The 26,931-nt window shown below is 37.7% G+C and overlaps 1 protein-coding gene across 3 annotated transcripts in view; it reads right to left on the reverse strand.

Annotated features, from left to right (window-relative positions):
* The window catches only part of dst (dystonin), a 192,119-nt gene that overhangs the window by 161,232 nt on the left and 3,956 nt on the right, over positions 1–26,931 (reverse strand). For all 3 annotated transcript variants that reach the window (XM_049481090.1, XM_049481088.1, XM_049481087.1), the window contains exon 4: positions 16,503–16,710. In XM_049481090.1, coding sequence (XP_049337047.1) covers positions 16,503–16,710 — 208 coding nt within the window. The remainder of the gene's footprint in view (positions 1–16,502; positions 16,711–26,931) is intronic.

The following is a 26,931-nucleotide window of genomic DNA, read 5'->3' on the forward strand; positions in this document are numbered from 1 at the left end:
TGCGTCACGCAGCAGGATGGGAAGGAACAACGGATTATGCTGCTGGTGATTCTGTATCTACTGTAACTGTAGATTATCCCTTATTTATAAACAGAAATAAAAGAAATGCAAAGGGGAATCTGTTACACTCATTCTGCTGCGTGAGGCTCTTGCACTCAAAAGACAGAGTCGCACAACACTTTTAAAAAAACACTCACCAAATTGACAACATTCTATAAACCAATCAATGTAAACTATAGAAAGATTCCGCCAAAGTAGATAATGAATACGTACTGGTAGCTGGTCATAACTCTAAGCTTAAGCTTAGCCCTGTTGAGAATCAATTGCCTAAGGTGCTAGTTTGCTTATAATAACAGACTGACCACCCCAGGATCCAGACCTCAACTTCATTGAAAGTGTTTGGGATAGAATATGGACCTCATTTGATCTTACATTAAGCTTCTGTAATGATCTGTTCTAATGGTTTTACAAATGTGTATACAGCTTTGGGACAAATGAAGCTGCATCATTATTTCAGCTAACCAATCATTCCCTATATAGTGGCTTATGTCAGGCTCAATCATCTGACTGCTGAAGAGAGATTATGTAAGACTCCCTACAGAGCCATCTGACAGAATGAATTGTGTCCACAGCGGTGAATTTGTGTGCCTTTTCTTCAACCCCCATTCTCCTCTTACCCTAATACGTCCGAGCATAGAAAGCCTCTCAGCTGCAGCATCCGTATGTGTGTGTGTGTGTGTGTGTTCTATAAGCCAGCCTCTGTAAACGGCTCATCTTCCCTCCGGCCATACTGTCATTAACCTCCACAGCCCACCCCTAATGTCTCTCCATTACCCTGCACTCTGAGCCTCAGCTCAGCAGCACCCACACCAGTCCTGCTAACATTCTCTACAGAACGCTCAGACACTCCAGTCCTCAGTCAATCTAATATAATAGAAATCTAAAAGATTTTAGATGGCACAAGGAACTACTGCTATTAAAGGACACAGTAAAAATAGGACCACTAACAACTGTACAATCTTGCTAGAGCAAATATGGCCCAATTAGATAACATCTATTAAAGCTTTCATCTTTAAAAGAGGAGAAAATCAGGTTTTACTATCATTTCAGATCTCAGTGATTCCTCTAGGATTTCTCAGCAGCCCCTCAGCCCTATCCAACGTCAGTACAGAACACTGCTCAAGGTCCTGAAAAATAAAGGAAACACTAAAATAGCAACACTGTGTGTGTGGGGGGTGGGGGTTAGCCAATTAGAGGTGATATATTTGCATTTATGAATATTCATGAACAAGAGCCAAAACATGTCTTTCTTCAGGGACCTAAAGCAGAGCTATACAAACACCTGAACACTTTTTTCACAAAAAACAGCTCACATGACATTCATTCATACTAGAGAACACAACTACACTGATTAAAATGAATTTGAAAATAATGGAATGAGACATTTAAGGCACAGTCTCACCCCTAAACAGAACTACAACAATAAAGACATTTTTCTGTTTATGTGGAATGTGTAAACACATCAGCTGATAATTTGACGGTGCTGTGAGGATTATTATCCCAGCTCTGAATTCTGCTATGTGGGATACAGACGCATCTTTTGTGCAGCACAGACACAAATTTATGATAAGGCTGCTGGCTAACGGTCTGAGGCTGAGGCGGTGGAGGAGGGGTGGAGGAGGACGAGGAGAAACGGAGCTCTGGGGATGGAGAGCACAAAGGCAGTGACTGTGCAGAAAAGCATAAGCATCTATGGCTCTGGTGGATAACACCACATGCTCAACCTGCTAACAGCACAGCACATCAACGTCTACACACACAACAAGAATGCCAAGAATGTTTATATTTAGAATGCTGTGTTGGATAAGTATCTGTATAAACTGACAGATTTATGTACTGGAGACATTATATGCACACAATTCATGTCACAAATGCACATCTTACTATATCAACAGTATAAAATGATTATCCCAATATAGCAGGGTTTATAGCAACAAAATATGTTTGTTTTATTTAGTAAAAACATCCAGTGGAAACAAATAATAATCTGTACATTTTGTCTATTTTGTAAAACAATAATCTCCCACAGCAGAATATTTGTATGTGTATAAAGTGTATGCAAATAAACCGCAAAGACAAACAATTACAAAGTACAAAGGAATGTTCCGGATCTGATCATGTGATCAGAAATCGTGTCCGATCGTGTCATTTTTAATAGGATCTGAATCGGGTGGAAAAGACTGGGATCACTAATTTAATGTGATTACTAATTTACACTAATGCTGTCCATAAGTCAGTGTTGTAAACACTACAGATTTGTGCAAAGTGAATAGTTCCCCCTAGTCAGACAGTACATAGGAATGATACCCTTATTATTGATACCATTGTTCCAATAATAATTTAAAAATAATTTTAAAAACTTTAAGAAACAACCTGGATCTATAATTTTCTTTTTTTACTGCATTGCCAAATATTGGATTGGGACTCAAATCAAATTACTTTTAGAATGCTTTCAAACAGGACTATTATCATCAAACAGAATACCACTATTTATAATTATAGTTATATTACTGCTTATGATACGATATGACACACCCCTAGCCTTCAGGCATATCTACACAGATACTGAGTCTCAAATTTGTTTTTGGAAAATACCTACAAAATGTTTTACTAAAGTGGTTTTCTCATTTAAATTAGACTGCTTTTGTTCTAAAGATCTGGATATTAAAAATCCACTGGTAACTAGAAGGTATTGTGAGATTATTTACATTCCATTACATTTAGCAGACTGTTTTGTCCAAAGTGACTGACAGTAATGATGTACATAGAGTAATAGAAGTTTAAGGTAAAAAAAGGACGTCAAAGGGAAATAATTGGATAGAGGGTTGAAGGAGAGGAAGAAGAAAATGAGGTTAGAAGTAGTTAGTGTGTTTGAGGTGTTAGGAGAGTGAGTGCTCTTTGAAGAGCTCTGTCTTCAGGAGTTTATTAAAGATAGTGAGAGTTTCTCCTGATCTGGTAGTGGAAGGTAGTTAGTTAGAGGTGTTAGGAGAGTAAGTGCTCTTTGAAGAGCTCTGTCTTCAGGATTTTCTTAAAGATTAAAGGTCACCTTCCGTCGTTTTTTCTTTCATTTTAAAATGTCTAGTTGTGGTCTCTAGTATGAATGAATGACATGTGAGCCGTTTTTGTAAAAAAAAAAGTGCTCAGGTGTCTCTGTATAGCTCTTTTTTAATGGACTGTTTTAGGGGTGTGTCCAAAATGACCGGATTCCAGCTTTGCTCATGAATATTCATACATGCAAACAGCATGCAAATATCTCTCCTCTGATTGGCTAGGAGCACTGCGACGCCCCTCCACCGCTCTGCCGCTCACTGCCTCCCACCTCCTAACTGATGAGCGGTGATGTTGCGTCGTTTCAGCTCCGCCTCTGGGAGTTTCTCGAGCCAAGGTGGGCTGGTCTGTGAGTTTCTGCCTACGTAGGCAGAAAGATAATTCAAAATTCACCCGTTTTTCGGAGGGGGGAGGGGGGATTTCTTTGCTTAGCTCCTGCAGACAATGGGGGCTGCAAAACAGTTTAATGTGCAGGTGTACACATGCAACTCGGAGAGACCTACTGTATTCCACAAAAAACAAGAAAAATCGGATTTTCGCGGAAGGTGAGCTTTAAGAGATTCTTCTGATCTGGTATTAGAAGGTAGTTTGTTCTACCTTTGGGGAACTCTGTATGAGAACAGTCTGGATTGCTTTGTGTGAATGTTTGGCAAAGTGAGGCGACGTTCACTGGCGTAAGCCTTCAGGAGTGATCAGTGCAGGTAGGAAGGAGCTGTTCTGTCATCACCTTGTAGGCGATTGTTAGAGCTTTGAATTTGATGCAAGCTTCAACTGGTAGCCAATCGGAGCTCAATGAGCAGCGGGGTGACATATGCCCGTTTTGGCTGGTTGAAGACCAGATCTGCTGCTGCATTCTGGATCATCTGGAGTGGTTTTACTACACAGGCCGGGAGGCCAGTTACTATGACATTGCAGTAGTCGAGGGGAGGTAAGATGATGACTGCTTGTACCAGGAGTTGAGTGGTCTGTTGCGTCAGAAACGGTTGAATTTTTCTGATGTTATAAAGCGTGAAGCGGCAGGATCGAGCAACTGAGGTCACATGGTGCGTGAAGGAGAGTGAGAGTCGATGGTTATGGTGAAGTTGTGTTGGGTAGATAGTTTAGCTGGTAGAACCAGAAGTTCAGTCATGTAGATTATTACATGAAACCCATTATTGAACAGTAATTTTGTCAGTTAGGAAGTGGTGTGTGTTTGTGTGTAGGTCAGTGTAGTGAATGATTAATTACAGTGATAGAACAGTAGATTGGTTAACTGCATGAGTGGCTGGTTTTATATTTAGTTTATTGAGCAGAGATTTACTCAGAGCTGAAGCAGAAAACTACTGGAACCCTTAACAAAGATCTAAACTATAAACTGAAACCAACAGTGACATGTTATCAATATCATCGTTTTCTATTTTTGTAAGATAAAGTTACACTGAGCTCTGTTGTTGTGTGATGTTGCTAAGCAGTAATCAGCTGGTTGATGTTTTTCCCCAGTTTTTATATTTGTTGTTTGTTTGGATATTTTAGTATATCTAGAAGGACAACAAGGATTATTGTCATGGCACTGATACATAACAATCTTACATTACATTGCACTGCATCAAATATAAATTAGTTTGTTCAACATTTTACACAATAGAGTAAATCCAGCTAAAGATTCTTGTTTACTGTTAAAGTGGATCTTAGTGCTGGGTATACCGGAGGAGACTTTTGAACCGGTATGGATTTGTCCTACACTGCCATACCGCTAGAGGAGCAGTGCTGTCCAGAAGTACACAGTGTAGAACAGCGCCCCCAAAGAAGACACACAGCTCACTAGATGATGCTAGCCAGTTAGCATAACAAGCTAACGCACTGGAGTTAACGGTTAAAAATATATCTTTAAAATACTTAAACACTGAGTATTTTAGGTCCATTTGTAGTGTTTATAGAACAGTTCAAAAAGAAACCCTTGTTACAGTTGTTGGCATATCTTTTTCTAAGATATATTGTTTACATTCTTCAGCTGTTATTCTGCTACTGAAGTATTATTTTTTCATGTGTTTTTTTTTTTTTTTGTGGGACAAAGTAAACCCAATAGTAATCAAAGCCTTAATTTAATTGAATTAATTTAATGTTTGATATTTTATGTACTCCTAACAGTAAAGAAAGTCATAACACTATATAAAAGCCTAGTCATACAAAAAATTAATAAATAAATAAGATAAAATAAATTTACCGTGATATACCATAAAAAAACGTCAGTACGTATTTCGTGTACAGAGTGTGTACTGTGTGTGTACTGGTCTGTGAACATGTCCTTCAGTCTCAGTCAGTGTAGTAAGTGATCAGGATCAGCAGATATTCAAAGCCAATGCATGGTATTGGAACTGAAAAAGATGATGCACAGTATTTAGATATTGTATATTTGTTTATTTTTATGTATGTGGTGCATCACTCTGCATTTGCAGTAACTGAAGTGACATTAGCACATTTCGTTTACTCCTTTATGCTCTGCTCACACTGCCCAGCAGCTGATCTGCCCCCACTGGAGGTCATTCAGTATTAGCAACATGGTATGAGGCAGTCACAGGGAAAGCAGGAGGTCATTATCAGTAAAAGCTGGAACAGCTGGATCCCTTCTACACCATCATTTACAAAATCATTTTATTTTTAAAAGAATTCTGTGCTGTTCTGAAAGCAATGTACTGTGATATTAATATATAACCATTAATAAAATCACGATTAATACGGTGCTCCGCTAGCAACACTGAAAATAACCAAATAAACACCCAATATAAACACTGAGGGGGGAAACCTCAACCAGCTGATCAAATTCAAGTGCTTAGCAACTTCACACAACAACACAACTCAATATATCTGGAGACAAAGTTAGAATTCATCATACGAGGACAGAACACCGGCGAGAAGGGTCATGTGACCGCTTTCCTCCAGCACAGGGTCTCTGCTGAACTGTGGCCTCCTTACAGGTCTGACATTACACACTGCGGGTAGTACCGGCTATTTCAGGAGCGCCAGCACTTCTATAAATGTGTGTGTTGAGTCATATGTAAATGGATTTAATGATAAAAACAAACCGAGATGAACAGAATATTTTAAAACTTTCATCACAGCGGAAGACAATAATAATTCTCTATTTCTACCATTTTATAATTAAATAATAAATATCCGTTAGGGCTGCGCAATAAATCATTTCAGCTTCATCATTACAGCGTGGGTATGTGCACAGTCACAGCGCAGGATATCTATTGTCATGTATAGGGGTGGGCTATATGGCCCTAAATTAATATTAGGATATTTCATGGTGTTTTTGTGATTTGTCAAAACACTAAATTTAAAATAAAAAAATATATATTTTAAGAATACACTACTGCAGAAAAAATAAATAAATAAATAAATATATATATATATATATATATATTTTTTTTTTTTTTTTCATATGATGTGATATGACATTGCACACCCCTAACTGAGATATTTAAAAAATACAAGAATTTTATCAAACAGATAGATAGAATAGAATTTATAACAGAAGCCAATGATCCAGAATGCCAGGATACTAATAATGCACTCCAAATATCTATATATATCCAGGATTAAGGTAAAATAAATGATACTGGACAGATATAATCTGTCTCTAGTAGAAATAATATGGCTCACCCCTGGTCATTTGAAGCAAATTTAACATACCATGGTACAATTTATTTACTGTTTACGCTGTTCTCATTTTACATGAAATATCTACCAGAAAAAGATTACATCATCCCAATATCATTTATTTTATTTAAATCTCGGACATATATTTATTATTAGTATCATTTCATGTTGGATCATAGACTTCTGTTACAATCTGGTGAAAATACATTAATTGTTTAACATATAGTGTAATATAATGTATAACAGCCACCATGCAGCCCTACTATCAGTTTAATGTCTTCATTTATGCAGTATTTACACATATGCAAAAATGCGTGCACTCCTGGTTAAATAGCTTCTTTTTTTTATTCCAGTAAAAAGAAGTTCCTAAACAATTTACATTTTTCAGAATTGGTCATACTGGACAAAATAACACAATGTATTTAATATGTCATTATTTTGCACATGACAAATGTTATGTTTCTTTGCATTGTTAAATTAAACTACTACACTGTAATTATGAGTTTGAGTGTATGGTCTCTGTAGAGGATGTGAACTTATTTCTGTGTGTAATTTGACTAGTAATGGAATATATTTTGTCAAGTGAAAATAAGTAAACACATCTTTACAGGATATTTTTGCTTCTCTAAGAGGTCAACTTCTATTTATTTGCTGAATTCCATATGTTGTAACAAAGAAAAACTTTTACATTACTTAACACTTACACATTAACTTTTAAATGGCCAGGAACTTCTACAAATACAGCATAGTATTGCATGTAGTAGTTCAGTAGTTACTGAATAATAAATAATTTTATAAATTGTAAGATTTTTTTATTCATTTTGTGAAATAAATTTTCATTTAATAGCATCTCAGCTTGAGCTATTAAGTATGAAATTAAGAGTAATGTATGAAAACAGTTAAAAAGTAATTTAAATGTAATTTTTGATTTTTTTCAGAAAAAAAGATAAAAAGATCAATTTCTGTTTTCACCCTACATGATTAGTACATCCAATAGGTAAACATCACTTGCACATATCATGTATATCATATCTCCTATAAACTGATTATACACTCAACTATACAGTAACTCTCAGTTTCAGTAAGTAATGGACAGTAACAGTAACAGTTTGGTGCGTGTGGCAGTTAAGAATCTGTGACCTGGTGTGAGCGTAATGCGTAAGCTGGAACTGAGGATATTAGCTATATTTATAGTGGCTCTGTGTTTTATAGTAATCTCACAGTACAGTAGTGTTCAATACACAAATAAACTACCTCTGAAAACAAAACAATCTCTCTACTTCTCTCTGCTCCATATTTCAGATTTGTTAAACTAACAAAACTAGGCAAAAGTTACACTTCTAGTCACTTAAGTGTCCTTCATCCACGTCCTACAACAAAGCACTTCATTTCCACGGCTACCAAACAATATCATCAATGAGCCTCGTAAACTGAGTAAAAAGGACAATCAGTCAATTGGGCTTCAGGAATGAGACACGCCCACAGCTACAATAAATCTCAGCCTTTTCACTGCAGGGATTTGCAGAAGGCTTATAATTCATCCTCCTCACCTATCAAACAGCTTTGTCCTGCGTTCTGCGTCCGCACATTTACTTTTCTGAGCAGCGTCCACCACACTGCTCAAGTCTGCTGAATTTAGAGACCTATTGTAGTATGTACACGTCTGTCCAGTTCAGGGGCTCAGGATTAGGATTTCTTTTCTGTAGCTGCTGCAATTACAAGAATCTCAATCTACTCTTGTTTCTGTTAAATAATCTACACATTTAAGATCCTTTACAACCTAAACTATACACTAGGAGTGCAAATCACCGGGCATCTCACGATACAGTATTATCACAGAGCATTGCCCACAGGTTTTTATTTAACCAGCTAAAATCCCATTGAGATCACAGATCTCTATAATATCAACACTGATGATACCACATTACTGTGATACTCAATTAGGGGTGGGTGGCGATACAAAAAACACTGAATTAAAAAATGATTTTAAGAATACACTACTGCAACAAAATGAAAATAAAATATTATTATTGCATACAATATGATATGGAACACCCCTAACAAAGATATTTAAAAAATCAAGAATTTTAACACATTTATAACAGAATGATCAATGATTCAAAATGTCATGATACTAATAATGCACTCCAAATATCTCCATTTATCCAGGAGTAAATTAATATAAATGATACTGAACAGATATAATCTGTCTCTAGTAGATATATAATGGGAAATGAAAACAGTGTGATTTTTTTCTCTTTTAAAAACAGTAATAAAAGTAGTACCCTGATGTGATAATTTAAAATGAGAGATATGACACTATATTTCAGGGTATAATTATAATTCACTACACCCCTATACTCAACACATCACAAGACAATTCTCTATGATACCTTATGGCATCTGTGTAAGTTAAGATTATAAAATTTTCATAAATTAGCAAATACCAGAAATTACCAAAATTTTTACTGATGTCAGTTTCAAAGAATTTAACAACCAATATTATTCACTGCTTAAAGCGCCTCTGTTGTAATAAAAATATTCATATTTGGCACCACATATCAACAATGTAAATAAAAGTGATGAATGCTATATTGTGATATTAATATTTTGTCCCACTTCTCTTAAAGATTAGGTGTGAAGGAACTTCTGCATATGGTTGTAGATACTGTAGATATGTCAATCAAGAAACATGAGAAACTCACTCACATCCACGCATGCTCAGAATAAAATGTTACACATGCAAACTACAGGGCTGAGGGGAGGTCTTTATCATTGTGGGGGAAAGAGCTAATCTGAAGCTCTTTTGTCTGAACAACAGCTGCTTCACTGTTAAGACACTTCCTTGCAGAACTGGACATTACTGGACTTTAGAGATTTCTGGACTTCTACACATTCATTTTGTCACTGCCATTGTCCAGGGTTCCTGCCACATCCTGTGGGTATTTTAATGAGGAAAACAGATTATTTTGAGGTTTTGAGATGTGAAATAATTGTGATAAATATTGTGATATATCATAAGTGGTGGAGCTAATCAAATGAATAGAGTAAACCTGCGGTGAAGATTAATGGTCATTACATTCTGTGAAACTGACACTAATATATCCATAACTCCTGGTGTTTGATTATTTAAGATTATTTTATCATCTTCAGTAGCAGACGCATTAAAGTATCATAGAGAGTGTCATAGAGAACATCATAGAGAATATCGCAGAATCATGATATCATGGCTATACAGAAGCTATGATTGCCCCCCTAATAAGAACAACAGATTTGCTTTTCACAGCATGAAATATGTGCAGCATGCACAGAAGCACAGGATTACAGTGTCTCACCACAGACCCACACCTACAGCGTTTCAACACACACGTCAAACATGACAACCCTGCAAACAGTGTGGGAATGTACAGAGTGAAAAGGCTTTGAGTGCTGCGTGTACACAGTAAGTTAAGTGTGATAAAGTAAGGTTAACGTATCTGGCCTGTCTGAAAGTGCAGCCCTGCAATGTGAACCACTGTTTCCAGACTGCTGGAGGACACCACAAAACGTCACATGACTCGAGACAAGGTCCCCAGAAAGGAAGTGCTAATATTGTACTGGTCTGCTGGCATGTTAAATACTATGTCACTGGTGTGAATCAGCTTATGTAACTTCTTTAGGTTATAATGGGCATGCTAGGCTAATACTGCTAATGAACTCTGAACACAGACTCTCCCCAAACTCTACTCAAAAAACAGCTCTAAAAACATTTAAAACACATCCAGATCTCAGTTGTTTAGAACACAGTATTACACAGTATTAACAAAATATTACAAACTGCTTTTATTAAAAATCTTTCTCTGCCATTTTACTAAATCTTTTTTTATATCTGTTTAAATATATTTATTTTTTTGAGGCAAATAAAGAAGGCTCTGGAATATATTTTACAAGTATCAATCAAACATATCAAACATATCTGATCATCTGAATTTCTGGTAAGTAATCAAGTTCATTAGATTTTTGACCAAATAACTCTCTTCAGTTTGTAATGGAAGTCACAAGTAAAATGTCAGCAGAAAACAGACACCATTGTCTCAAGACACAGTAGGCTGAATTCTTTCTCCAGAAGAAGAATCAGGACTTTTCTTTCTCGCTGCTGGTCAAACATAGTCATTATTTACACCCTGTTTACACCCTTTCCAACGCGTATGGAAAATACTTAATTTATCACAGCAGTGTAGTATGTTTAGTATTATTATGGAATCAACTGAAAAACGTATCGCTGCCTACAGCAATGAACCAGATTTCACAAAAGCATCTCAGAATATAGACAATTATTTAATGCTATAGTGAGCTTTAGACTAAACCCTCTCTGTTCAAGAATCTTCTGAGAAACAGAACAATAATGATTGAAACAGCCCATCATCTAAAACAATCTGGTGCAGCTGTGATGTATACTACAACTTCAGCAGAAGACTACATATATCTACATTAACCAGAATAAGCATTCTGCATTAATTAATATGAGTTACCTTTACAGGTTTTAACACCTTTTTTCTGATATAGTAAGGCTATGATATAGCCTGGGGCTAACATGGTAGCTTGTGGCCAGGGTGTAACATTAGCATAATAAACAACTTTGTTCCTAATATGGTGTGCTTATAATGCTTATAAATGCTCTAATTAATTAAAAATGGAAACTTTACCATATTAAAAGATTAACTAATTTCTGTATGTTTACTTACACATCCCTCTGTTAAATATATAATAAATAATAAATATATAATTATTTAATGATGCTGAAATGGTTGCATTACAGTGATTGTGTATATATACAGGCCAACAACTCAAAACATTTCAAAACTATTGTTAAACAAAACCTCAGTCATCCGGCAACGTACTACCGGTAATTCCACTTTGTGTTTCTCTGGAACCAAGCTTTTCAAATCACATCGCTCTGGATGACTCTGTTAACATAACTTTTTATTTATGCAGAAATTTGAAATCATCTGTGGAATTCTCCTTTAAATACAAATTTAGTATCTACAGCAAACATATGTCGATCATCAGAAAAACGTACTAAAAAAGTACTACACCTAGAATATCTATTAGGCTGTTTTTAAAAATGTACGACACCCAGAACACTTGAGGATAAGAGACAAAAGTTAACTTGTCTTTCTTTTTGCCCCAAGACAGCGAAAGTCACAATTTCAAAGCAACACTAATCATATGACTCCATCAGCCCTGATAACACAGTTAAGCTTCAGCACAGCTGACGTGCAGTGTTAATTATGTTCAACAGCTGATAGAATATCCAACAGTGTTTGTGCTGGATAGTCTAATCCTTACAGAGGAGCACAATAACAAACTGTTAACATGTGCTGCTCAGGACCCACAGAATGACTGTGTGCATAAAGGGAGCCTACAGATTATGAGACCACCCAGCCATCACTGCAGGATTTCTACACCACAACATGATGTCCTGATGTGTATGGTTGAGGTAACATCCTACCTGCTCTTAGCATCTCAGAAGTTATTCACAGAAAGCTTTTTTTTACTGGATGAGGTCATTTTGCACTAAAGAAACAGGAATCTACAGTGCACATCCTCAATCTCTATTCAGACAGAGTTAAATCAGAATTTCCTCTTGAGTGCACGCGCATAAAGGGTCAGTAAACCATGGCTGATTTTAATGGATATGACAGTAACTATATTAGATAATCATCTTCTAGAAAGAGCACTGAGCTCCATCCCTGCTTGGGTCTTAAACCACATATCCCCCGGTCATTAGACAAATAAAGAACATTATTAAATCTCTGCTGGATTTTAAGGAACATCAGCAGTTTAGCTTCACCATTCAGGAGCTGCTGTCCAGCAAAAGCACAGTCATTCTGCCCCGGCTCAGGGCGTTCACAGCACTAACGCGCACACACAGCAGCACAACACACACACAGAGCAGCACAGGTCAGAAACACAGCTGTCTGTAAAGTCTGTGTAACTGAGAGAGTATTTACATTATTATTAATAAATATAAGCAGCCATGCTCTCTCTCCCCCCCTCCTCTCCCTCCCCGCTGTCAGCGGCGCCCTGACCCGCTACAGGCAGCCCCCCCCGCCCGGCCCTGACACACACCGGCCCCGCGGCTACACCCCGAGACCGGCCGGCAGACAGCCCTACCTTTATATTTCTCCAGCACGTCCTCATAGGCCTGCAGGTAGTCCTTCTCGTCAGCCAGCATGTACGCCGCAGGTGTGTAGTGGGCCATGGCCGGGGGAGCGCCGCGGTGACTCGGCTGTTTAGCAGGCGGCTAATGGAGCTCTGACTGCGGCCCGGAGACCCGCGCAGCCCCGGCGCTGCTGAGACCACGCCCTCCAAGCCCACGCCCCGCCCCGCACACCATAAACAGCCAATAGGCGCTAGCCTTAGCCCTGATTGAGGACTGCAACGCACTCTGCTATAATATTTAATTGATACGATTTCAACTCAAATTATTACTACAAAATATTTTTCTACATTAATAAAAAAAATAACAATACAGCCCAGTTATTTTTAGGAGATATACTGTACTAGCAATAACTGCAACAAACAAGTGTTACTGTAATTTTTAAGACTTTACACATTATAAATTCTGTGCCACAAATATAATAATGACATTACTATAAAGCCACTACACTCTTTGCTCAAAGATTATTAAACATTTAATTAACCCTCCTCTTACGTTTTAAAGTTTGAATATCTAGGAAAATTTGTTAAAAGTATTTTTTTCAATATGAAACTTCTGCTTGCTTTAATTAGTATAATCAACATATAATATGAAAAATCATCTCACATACTTGCAACCCACCTACAAAAACTAAAACTAAAACAAAATTGCTATATTATGTTATGTTATGTTATTTAAAACTATTGTTTATTAAAAATTGAATAATGTTAGATTTAAAAAGTTTGAATTTGTATTTTTTTTTAAAACGAATGAATTAAAATATTAAATAAATTAATTAATAAAAACATTATTTTCAAATAATGTCAATAATGTAAATAAACAAAATAATCAACAATATTGAGGTCAGCCAAAATTATTGAGGTTACATCCATGAATTGTATGCTAAATGAATAATGCAGTTAGGCCACAGTAGGCCACAGTAATACATTTTTATGCCAAGCTGTTCCAGAGTATTACTGTGACATTATGACACAATGAAATAAGCAACACAATTTAAGTATGTAATTAGCTCAGTAAAAAAAAACATATGAATAGGCTCACTAAAATGTGAGGGCTGCAAGGGTTATTCCAACTGAATAGATCTAACCAAAGGTGTAGTAGTAAATATAATATGACCGTTAGCATATTAGGCTGATAGTCTTAATATTTGCGCAAGTGTCTAATTAGTGTGTATATTTCCAATCTTAGTACACAAGAAATAATGCTTGTGTGAATTTCTTGAATAAATCAAGCTACATATCTTGAATTATTCACATTAAAGGATCACATGCATGTAACTTAACGTTTAAGTTATAACTTAATTAATATAATGAATGCAAGAACATAACAGGCATCAAGTAATTATAATACACAAACCCTCTTCACACATAAACGAACACAGGCTCCGTGCTCAGATGCTCACCCTGATTGTCAAATCAATTCCAGTGCTCATAATCAGGAGTCTAATTTGGCCTAATTACTTTCACATTAGACAAGGCCTTATTCAGTCTAGTGTGGTGGGGCTGCTTTGTTTATCTGTGCCAATATAAGATCAACATTCAGTTTCTCTATCAGAATAACGACAGTGTTTACATATCATAACAGAATACTAACACCATCCTGTATCCTGCTTCTCTATTGGCTGCAGGTGGAAGCAGTGTTGCTCTGTGTCAGGTGGCTGAGATTGCTCCTGCTGGCCAACATGACTGGAAATGTACCAACGCGCTTCATGGTCCTACTGCCCCATGAGTTCCACTCAGTTTGACCTAAACAGTGCATCCTTGAAAGGGATGCAGTCGCTGAGGACACCAACTGGATGAACTAGCTCATCAGAAACATGGCAGTTTTTTAGCCATTGTACAAATACACTTACATGTTTTCATGTGTGTAATATATTTTATCTTTCAAACAACTGCAACATTTCAGATATGTGAATCGGAAAATACATAAAATGATCTAGTGGATTAAAGATTGTTTATAACTGGGTAACAAAGCTATAGTGTTATAAGGCCACCACACTTTACTATACTACACTAAACTACACACCATGACACTACTCTACACACGCACAACTCTACACTACACTACACTACACTACTGCACTTCACTAAACTACTAAACCAAATAAGGAATTGTTGGACCAACTTAATCCAAAATAAAAAAAAAATCAAGTTAACAAGCTAGATGAAACCATGACCTTGAATACAGGATTCTGCCCTGGGTTTGTAATATTGTTTGTAGGTGTGGTGCTAACTGGCCAATCACACACATTAACTGTTCCTTTCACTTCCAGTAAGAAAAAAATCCAGGACTGAAATTTGGGTTATTGGTTCTGATTTTAAAACCTGATCAGAAGGTGAGCCCAGTTTACTGATATGAGGCTTAAATCTAACATGTAACAGGTAGAGATGATATAATGTTGCATGAGTGACAGCTGTGGCATTCAGCAATTATAAGGTTCTAATGTCTGAATAATTCAATAACCCTCCTGTTGTGTTCATTTGTCAGGAACAGAGAAAGAAGTAACTTGTTCTTATAGCCTTCAACACTGACACCAGGCAGCTCTACCACATTAAGGGAACCATAAGGAAAAGTAGCCTGAGGGGATAACTGCTCATGGATGGTGAGTAAAGGTGGGGCAACACCTAATTTCCAAATAGGTGGTTGTAGGAGCCAAAGAGAAAGGTGTTTTACTCATGAATGTTGCGATAGACAGACATAAGACACACCCTGAATTTTAGCATATTTTATTGAAATTAAGTGTTCCCAAATTTCTGTTTTATTTAAGTTTTGATAAATACACTACTACACTTAACAACAGAACAGTACACTACACATTTATGCACTACACTAAACTACACCACTACACTAAACTACAGTACAGTATACTACTACACTACAATATAGTACATTACACTACTGCACTACAGTACTATACTGCAGCACACTACTACACAACAGTTCTGAAGTACAGTAATTTACTCCACTACATTAAACTGCACTACAGTACAGTACGGTACACTAGTGATGACAAAGCAGATCTGCAGCGCTGTGTTACATCTGTGCTTTGATGAAGAAAATGAGGAGAACACGCATCACCATCACCGTCATCAGCATCAGCAGCATCATCATCAGCAGCATCATCACAACCTAGAGCAGCACGGCCTTGTGGATTTAACGGGACGAAAGACAACTACTGACTAACTGCCCGTAAAACGCTGTTGATCATTTATTCACCTTCTGTTTCTGCAGTATAATTACACCTCCAGAGCCTCAATATCACAATAATACTGAACTGATCTCATGATTATGTAGTTTATTCCTAATCACTGCAAAAAAGCCGCTGTTCTGATAAACCAGTGGCTCGGTATCGTTACGGTAACGTTGGGGTAATGTTATCGTACCGTTATGTGTTAAGGAGAGAGCGGCTGTTTTGTGAGGCGCTCGCAGGCCGGGCGGGGAGCAGCGCAGGCGCGGGCCTGAACCCGCTGTAATTCTGTATTAATAGCGGGTATATATACTATATATATACTATATATATGAGAAACAACGGCGGAACGGCGGCTCTTACCGGCTATCCGGAGCACTGCCCTCTCGGCGGGGTCCAGCACGGAGCCTCCCTGGATCTTGCGCTTGGAGCGCTCGTGTCGGGGTAGATTCCAGGGCAGCGTGTCCCCGGGAGCCGGAGACACGGAGCCGGACTTCAGGCTGGAGTCATCGTCGTCCGAGTAATCCGCGGAGGAGGACATGGAGCAGCGCAGCGACGCGGAGCCGGAGCTCTGCGGGGAAACAAAAGAGAACATTACCGGAGCAGAGGAGCCCTGTTTACCCCCAGCTCAGAGCTAACAGCTGCACACACACACACCCCATACACACAAACACACACACACACACAGCGACACGCAGCCTCATAATGTCTCTCACAGCCTCACCGTCATTGTGCGTTTTTTTTCTCCGCAATAAAAAATAAAGGCGAACCCGCTCCAGGTCAGCACCGGCTCTCTCTCTCAGACCTGTCTCACTGACGGCGCTGCTGCTGCTGCCGTTATTATCCTGGAGGCTGAAACAATCAAATCCACAGCGTGTGGCTCCCCCGACCGGACAGCCGCCAGACTTACCGCCGCGCACAGCTCCGCCGGAAACACCGAGAGCCTGGTACCGCTCGCCATTTACACACACAGCCACGCCCTTCTGCTGCCACCCGGTCTCACCCAGCCCCGCACTGATCCCCGCACCCACAACCCCGCACTGATCCCCCCCGCACTCACAGCCCCGCACTAATCATATGATCCCAAACCCCTCAGAGAGAGAGAGGGAGAGAAAGAGAGTCTCAGTCTGTCTGGATCCAGATGGAGGAGAGCTATATAGGATACACAGACAGCTGCCCTGCCTGCCCGGTGAAACAGCACCACCTCTCGGAGCTGCAATCAGGTGTTTCTCGTGCGTGTAGCCTTTTCCATTCTACAGAGCATCTCTGAGAGGGATGCGGTCACTGAGGACACACACCAGGATAAATGAGCTCATCACACAGTGACAGAAACATGGCAGTTATTTGGTCACTGTACTCAATTCATTAACATGCACTGTTATGTACAATATGGACCATGTAATATATTAGCTGTCCAACAGAATTACAGTACCTGGCATTTTTAGAAATATTTTTTTCTACCATAAAATATGACTCTTTCATACAATGTAAAGTAGTCAGTGTACAATTTGTATAACAGTGTAATCATGCTGTTTCCTCAACATAACTCAACACAGCCATTAATGTCTAAACCACTGGCAACAAACGTGAGTACATCCCTTTGAATTGTGTCCAAAATGTCAATAATTTGTGTGGCCACCATTTTCATTTTCCCATTTTCCAGCACTGCCTTAACTCTCTTGGGCAGGGGATTCGCTAGAGCTTTACAGGTTGCCACTGGACTCCTCCTCCACTTTACCATGATGACAACACAGAGATGGTGTATGTTAGAGTCCTTGCACTCCCTTCCACCTTCCATCTGTTTGCAGACTTTTTCCACATCTTCAAGCTCTGCAGCAATGCTGGCAGCACTCAAGTATATTTTTAAAAGCCAACCGCTAAATATTCCGCTTAATATATGGACTTATTTAGTCTACTTTGAGGAGGCCTGTTTTGAGTGGAAAACTGCTGTATGACTATGGCCATCGTGCTTCAGGCCATCGTGCTTCAGGCCATCGTGCTTCAGGCCATCGGTTTTAGGAATCTTCTTATAGCATAGGCCATCTCTTTGTGGAGAGCAACATTTCCTCTTCAAAAAGAGTTTTCTTCTCCCGAAGTTCCATGTTGAATATCCAGTGGCCAGTATAAGAGACATTTTCTCATTTTTTCACAGCCCTGTTCTTCATTCACACCTGATACCTTGTAACACTAATGAGTCACATGATACTGAGGAAGGTAAATGGCTAAAATAGGTCAGTATTTACAGCAGACAATACTGCATATCTATTCAGCTGCATTTTATACTGCAAAACTTAAGATTACACCAGACAGATGTTTTTACAAAGTGCAACAACATGCAGCTTTTATAACAGGATCGTGTTCAATTTTCACTGAAGAACATAAAATCCTCCAGCCTGATGAGTATCATGTTTCAGCCTGTTTTCCCTTACAGCATTGATCACTAAAGTTATGTTGTAATTCCTTTATTAGGAAATTCAGGTCAAGACTTGATTTCTTGGATTGTGAATAATTACCGCTATCACACCCTGTGTTTAACAAAAGTAGAAAAGTTCTACCAAACATGACACGTTATATCCTGTGTAGATTTGTATTCAGAACATCAATAAATCCTCTAAATGAGTCCTTAGCTAACACTAAACTGACATTCTCAACAAAAGACCAAACCAGCAAGCTTTGTCAAATGAGGTTTAGCTAAGATGTTTAGGCAGTAGTGAATAATAGTGTGATAAGCAGGTTTATTGATCATTTAATCAGGGCCTGTTGTGTAGGTTTTTTCACTGTCACTACTTATTCACAGCAGAGAGAATGGCCTAAATATCCTTTTGCTAGTATTGACCCACGCCCTTGATTGGGCAGAGAAGAAGAAAGAGGGGGAGCGAACTCAGAGTATTTGGGATGGAGTTCGGGGCAGCTTCGCTGTAAAGCGTGAAGCCGAAGCCCCCCCTCTCATGAAGAGAAACATGAGAAGAGAATAAAATTAAAGAAGCAGGAAGATGGGGAGGAGGTGGGTGCGAGGTTTGTTCAATGAGTAGGTAGAGAGGAAGTGACTGTTTAAATAGGGATGGAAGTGGGAGGAGTGAGGGCGTGGCTCACTCCCAAAACTTAGTTATGACACATAACTCCACTTTTTTACACCTGTGGTTTGTTTCTTTGGTCTGAATCAGTTAACTATTTTGTTATAGTAAAGCATTTTTTCGTGTTTTACTTTTGTGAAACCAAATTCAACCAAACCAAGTAAAAAACAACAGACCAGAGAAAACAAACAGCAGAAAACACCCTAAAAATGCAAGTATTTAGTCCTAGTTGGCTTTCATCAGGGAGACATCATTAACTGAGTTAAATTTCAGAGACAAAGTGACTTGTCTTGCATTTTAATGTGAATGCTCAATTGTCCATTTTATAGCAAATAAAAACATTAACATTCTTAAACTACTATGTTTTTGTTGACTAAAGAAATTTAAGCTGAAATCCTATCCGTTATTCTGCCCCGTTGCCTTTAGACAGTCCTCCCCTCTATTTCTCTTGCTCCCTACTTTTGATCAGACACAATCAGCTAATGTTTTGTACAAAACTTCAGAAATGTACACAAAGAACAGACATAGACAGAACATGTGTAGTAAACAGATCACATAATTTAAAACCTTAATGTAGAAAAGATTTGGTTTAATATTCAAATGATCTCTGTAGTGGAACTGGCTTGAACAAGTATAGTAATAGATATGATAAATCCTCAATAGCTCCCACCCATTTTTACCATTAGGGGTGGGAATCACAGGGCATCACACATCAGTCACACCTTAGCCTTTGCAGGTCTTGTTTTCCTATTTTCTATGTTCTTCCTGTTCCGGTTTCCTGTGCCTGTTTGTTTCTGTCTTTTTCCCATTCTGTTTGTTTTATTTCTTCATGTGCTCTTTAAGCACAGTGCCCTGTTTTGTTGTTGTCTTGTCTCTGCCCTAGCCTCACACTGTCATCACCATGGTTGTTGGCAAACCTGCCTCCTGCCCCAGTATGTCTGTGTATATACAGCCCCTTTGTTACAGTGTTCATTGTCTGGTCTTTTGTGTGCTCTTTTCAGGTTTGTGTGGTTTTTATTTGCTTCATACCTGATCACAGGTTGTTGTTTTGTTTTTTGTTTTCTTAGTCTTGATAAATCATAGTTTTAGTATTGTGTATTTGGTTTTATGTTACCCTTCCTGTGTTTGCTTTCTGTTTTACTCGTTGTTTGTTTAAATAAATCCTTTTACCTGTATTTACCTCCACCCTCTCAATCCCTCAACACCCATCACAATCACGGTACTGTGATACTGAAATCCTTGATATTTCACAAGACAATTCTCTACAGTACTTAACAGCTCATCAACAGTTTCTCAACAGTTCCTAAATTTCCTTTGGGATAAATAAAGTATCTATCTATCTATCTATCTATCTATCTATCTATCTATCTATCTATCTATCTATCTAATATATAGAGTAGAGGATAAAATACTTCTAAATAAGCAAATACCAGGAATTATGGATTTATTGCTGTCAGTTTCACAACCAGTATTTTTAACCGCAGGTTTACTCTATTCATTTGATTAGCACCACTATGTGGAGTAATATAGCAGTAATTGTAGTAAGTCTAATTGTTGGGTATATTTGGGGCGTCTATGTTTGAATGAAAATATCCATATTTGAAGCCACGTATCGATAATGTAACAAACAAAATCGATTCAATATATTATGATAAGGATACCTTGTCCCACCCCTACTCACCATATCTGAAGTTCCCTTTCCATTATAAAGTGCTCTCTGAGACACCCATCACTGATCATATGATATGTCTGTTATAATGGATCATCTCTAAATCTCTCCAGGATCAAATGCTAAAGCAGAGTGAGGCAGGTCAATAAAGATGGAGGAATATCTAACCGTGATGGTGTAATTTGAGGACACATTAATGCCTCTGTCAGAGCTTTCCTGATTAATCTCCCACACGGCTGAATAAAGCCAGAACACTGCAAATCCCCTGAGTTCATCTAATACCCACACTCTTCATTTAACCCTTTATTATCAGTATTATAGACTTCACTGGAAATGGAGCTTTGAATTGACATGATTCAGCAAAATCAAGTGGCTTCCATTAAAGAAAAGTAAACTACTTTAAAGCAATTTTTAAGATGAAAGATGCTTTATTCATGTGCCACCACTTAGTATATGAGCATATTATTATATAATTACATGATTGTTTGCACTAAAAATAAGTGCTAGCTTTAATGCATTTCTGAGTCAACATATAGTTTGATCGATTGGTGGACAGACTCTTCAGTGTGATGATGCTCTACCATTTAAGAGTCCCCTCTGTGCCAGGATGCTTCTGGGAAACCCAGCCCTGAGCAGGAAGTGTTTTTTCCTCAGAGAAACACTGTACATTGTAAACCTGGAAGTTATTTTTTTTCTTAAAAAAATTTTGATGTTTACAGACAATTGAGTTAATTACACATGTAGTCATTATGTATGTTAATTTCATTTATGTTTTTTGCCTACTTTAATTTAGTCTTATTTTTTTTTATTTTAATTAAGTAAAATATAGATTTGGAGACTTTTGCAATAAAGTAAAAAGTATAGAACACAGCCAACACAGTTCCTGCAACAGCTCAGAAAATTGTGCTTGTTCTTACAACACAGGTCAGGCAGGCAGCTAACCATGATATAAGATAAACAAGTTTACCTATGCTAGCCTTGGGGAATGAATACACACTGATGGTGAGTGTCAGAAACTGGGGGGGGGGCACACCCAATATGCAAATAGTGCCAAAAGCCGATAGAAAAGAAGCAGTCAATAGCAACAGACTAAATGTATTATTATAATGTGAATTATTAAAATTATCATAAGTTGAGTCAACTCTCTGTCAGATCTCTGTTTAAATGTATATGTGGGCAAAAATGTTTCCTTAATTCAAAATATAATGCAAATGCAAACAGACAATTTAGGTATTTGAGTTCAAACTAATTGTGGGATTACAGAGTAGAGTAAACACCAAAATAAAATTACACCATTAAACATAAATAGGGAATAGTGCCCATGAAAATGTTTTTAAAGTTTTAAACTGCAAATACAGACCCGAATTCATTTGCCAGAACAGTGAGCAGTTCGGTTTCAGGTGTCTTGTTTATAAGCACTTCAGCCGGGTTCTGTCAGATCAGCAGAACTGGTCATCTTCCCATCTCAATGCAGCTTTTCTATTCTTCAGGTTGGGCTATTTAAAATGGGTTAGTGTAAATATCTGGTTCTGTAGTGGAAAAATATTACTGTTCTATTTAATTTTTTTCCAAAAATCTTGCTACATTTTATTGCATTTAATTTTGTGTTAAATAATATCTTGATTATAAGCCCAGTAGCGCCTCTCCTTCCTGCAGGGACTGAGGAAAGCACATCTTTCACCTCCCATCCTCACCATGTTCTACAGAGGGACTGTAGAGAGCATCTTGAGCAACTACAATACCATCTGGCTGCATCCGCAAAGTCACCAGCATTGTGCACGACCCCGCCCACCCCTCACATGGACTCTACGCTGTGACTCTGCAACAGCTTCTTACACCAGGCAGTCATACTCCTCAACACACATACCTCTTTTCCACCAACAAAGTGCTGGTGCCGGAGCCGGTTCCTGCGAGAACCTGTGATTTTGCGGTGGAAACGCAAAAAAACATTCAGGAACCTGGCATCAGCACCGGCACAATGGAGCTGAAGCCCTCCCACCACCACACACCCAACACACTCACACAGAACTGAACGTCATCCGGCTGAATGATTGAACGGCGCACTCTAGACTTCCAGCTTAGACCCGGTCAGAGATCTTTGTTTCTCTCTCTCTCTCTCTCTCTCTCTCTCTCTATTTCTCTCTATATTTCTCTGTCTTTCTCTCTCACACACACACCCGGATTGTCACAACCAAGCTGTGACATTTACAAGTATATACTATTATTTTAATTGACACCACTAACATTCAGTATTTGCATTTTACATTTCTTACATTCATTCTTTTATTTACATTTAAATATCCACTATAAAAAATTGCATCTGAAGAAAAACAAATGCGATCAATCGCAGTTAATCACATAATTTTGTTGTGATTAATCAGATTAAATTTTTTAATCGATTGACACCACTACTAATAATATATTATTTTATTAAGAACAAATCGTCCGATACCGATACATAGCCGATTGATTGTCCCATCTCTGGTATGGTGTTTTTTAGAAGCACAAACACAGATAGTGTAGAGAAGATAAATTTGAATGAAAATGTATTTTATTTTTTATTGTCTAAGGAGAAATTAAATAGATCTCAGTATTGTTTCATTGGTTTGTGAAATCTTTCTCCTAAATGCCCCTAATGCCTGGCCCACACTACAGGACAATCATGGCGATTTTGAGTCTGAGCTGTTCTTCCTGACAATCACAAAATCTCCTGATTTCAGGTTGATGGTTAACAATGAGCTTTCCAGATGATCCTGTAGTGGGCAACCTTTATTCTTCCTATCTTCTCCCAGACATGTCGCTCCACCCCTATCATAATTCATGATTATGATGTTTAACATTTTCCACCCAGTATGTGTGTGTTCAACAAACCAGAATATGTTTATTATTTTAGATTCTTCAAAGTAGCACCTCTTGTGAAGAGGTAGAGTTGGTACACAATGAATAGGCATGTTCTAATCCATATTATGGCAATATCTACTCAACTAAGTAAAGGAAAGGATACTTAAATAAATGAAGGTCAGTCACAGTATCCTCTAGTGCAGTTGCAAAGCCATCAAAAACTTCATGGTGAAAGTGGCTCTCATCAGGACCGCCCCAGGAAAGAAAAACCAAGGCTTACTTCTGTTGTACCGGATAAGTTCATCAAAGTCTCAGAAACCACAAGTTAACAACACCCCAGATAAGAGCACCTATATGCTATTTTGGTTTGTTTAACACGTTTAAATTTACTGCATGATTCTTTATGTGTTTCTTCATTGGCTACATAACTTCAGTATTCATTTACAATAAAGGTATGAAAAGAAAAAAAAATTGAATAAGGTGTGTCCGAAATTTTGACTGGTAGTGTATGTGTGTATTCTCCTCCAGCTGGCACTGCAGTAAGTAGTATAAGCTCTGTTTACTTCGTCTTTTCAGTCGTACTTTTATCCATATGCTTTTACTTTTCTAGTTTTTTTTTTTTTTTTAGCTAAAAGCATCACAACTTAACGATAGTTTCACTGCATCTGCCGATTATTTACCTCCAGTTTGTGGTAAGGTTTGGACATAAATGAGAAAAGTGTGAAATCTCCTTCTGTACTCACAGACTGAGTTCTATAAGAAATTAGGAGACTCAGAGAAGATCTGAACTTAAGCGCTTTTCTCCTCTGCTTTAGGTATTTTTACACTTCTCAATATAAACACAGTACGCAATATAATACACAGACCCTCTCACACTCCCACACACACACATGCACAATCACTCTGGTCACATCCTGTTATTCCTAATGAAAAAAAAAATGGTAAAATAATCCCAGGAGGTAAACCAACTCCTCTGATTGGCTTCCTTCCTTTCATCAGATTCAGACATTACTCCACACGTGTAAGAAGCTGTTTAAAACAGTCACAGCTGCATCCAGCTGCCAAGACAAATGAGTGACCGCTAGGGCTGGGTGATATTTGTAAACTAATATCACAATATTTTAGGGTATTTCTGTGATAACAATATTCTTGGCGACAAAACACTGAAAAAAATACATAGAAGAATATATTACAACAACAAATATTAAAATGTAATACATTCGATAGAAATATATAAATGTGTGCCTGTTTTGTACACAGTAACTTACCAAGATTGTGATTTTGTATGTATTATATTTGTATGTAATAGAAAAATAAATAAATAAAAATGTAACAAAAAAATTTACCACAAAATCAAGTGCATCTTATTTGGTGCTGTGTATATAATTTAAACAAACAATTACATGTAAATAAAGTAAATACGAAAATAGACTCGCTTTCAGGAATATCTCGATATGGAGTTTTTTATTGTGTCAAAAATTATATATATTTTTGCAACGATTCGATTTGACACACATCTATCACATCCCTCCAACTCAAACTGAGTTAGGTGCCACACCTGGTGCTGAAAGTGCTCTCTTCTCTCCCACACTCAGCTCCGCCTGTGATCTGCAGCCTCCGGACTACATTGCCCAGAATGCACCACACATCGACATTGCACCCAATCTTGATCACATGACAAAGCACATGACACTTCTAAGAAGTAGATCACCTGAGTACTAGCCCTATAAAAGGGGCTCATTTGCTCTTAGCCTCTGTTAATTAATGATGGTTTTTTATTGCCTGTGTCTCTCTTTCGTTTTGACCTTGCTTTGTATTACCGACCTTGTTTTTTGCCTGCCCTCTGATATTGACTTGCCGTGTTTGATCTCTGGACTGTTTATCACCCTGGTATGTTATCTTCTTGTTGCTGCTGTTTACCGGTATTGACCTTGCTTTGTCTGACCACCCCTTTGTCTTATACTTTATTTAATAAAGTATATTTTGATTTACATCTGCGCATGTCTGATATCTGCTCTATCATGACATTAGGAACAAGAAACAAAGAAAATTTTAAATACAATATGTAATATACAATTAAATGCTACTTTCCATAAATCCTACTTTAAGATTTTGTAAGATGCAGTGATTTCAGTAGGGAGAGACAAAGGCTATTTTTAGAATTTTAATATATTTGCCCTAGAAACACACTTTACCTGATTACTATAGCTGGGTATTTCATCAAAAATTATTCAAAACCTACAGCTTCATCTAGTGTTCCCTTAAACATATTACCATGTGTAGACACATGACCCCCATCCTCCTGTCTAGTCAGTGGTATAAGCAAACAGAGGACATAAAGGAGAACAGAGCAACTCTAAAAAGCAGGCACTTAACAAAAAAACTGCATAAAATAATTGTCTATTAATCATTATCGAGATAAACCTTAACTTAATTGCTGCTTATAGATTTTAAGGGCATTTTATCCTGTTTTTGTTGGAGTAACTGTCTCCATGTGGCTTTTGCTACATTTCAGTGCACACAGCATATAGCATATAGTTTATTTACTTTATTGTTTGTGGTTCAAAACATGTTTATGATCCATGTCTTACTGGAAGTGCTGCATAGCTTAAATCTGCAGATTATTTAGATATATGCATCACAGCCTTTTGCAGGGGTTCTTCAGTAAAGGCAGCGATTTTATAAACACGTTTTTTTAAGTTAAACAACTCAAAGAACCATTTTTCATAATGAATAGAATCTTTTTGCTTAAAGTTTGGAGTATAAGCATACAATCATATTTGTTGCTATTTATATAGCTAATAGAAAACAACACAGTAGTAGATATTAATAGTTAGAAATTTTAATTAATTTTTGGGTTATATATAAAAATCCAACGGTAGTTCAATAAGATAAATAAGAGGACAAATGTATGAGGACTTCTAAGTAGCAGAATCAGCTCATTAGTTTATACTCAAATCACCCATTAAAAGATTTTCATGACCCTTACCAGCATAAACAAAGCAATGTACAAGCAGTGGCTGCAGAATGGATGGCATAGTCGTGGAAAACCAGTGAGGTTCATCATCGCAGTGTTGTAAGATTATCACCCTAATGCTGTATTAAATCTAATTTGTGTCCTGCTGGAATTGTCCAGGTCAGTAGACTTAACATCACAGAACTGACCTGCTGTCCTGAGACACATTAAAATCACTGGTCCCTGGAAGCA

This window comes from Astyanax mexicanus, chromosome 7 (genome assembly GCF_023375975.1).
Source record: "Astyanax mexicanus isolate ESR-SI-001 chromosome 7, AstMex3_surface, whole genome shotgun sequence".
In the NCBI taxonomy this organism is placed as follows: Eukaryota; Metazoa; Chordata; class Actinopteri; order Characiformes; family Acestrorhamphidae; genus Astyanax; species Astyanax mexicanus.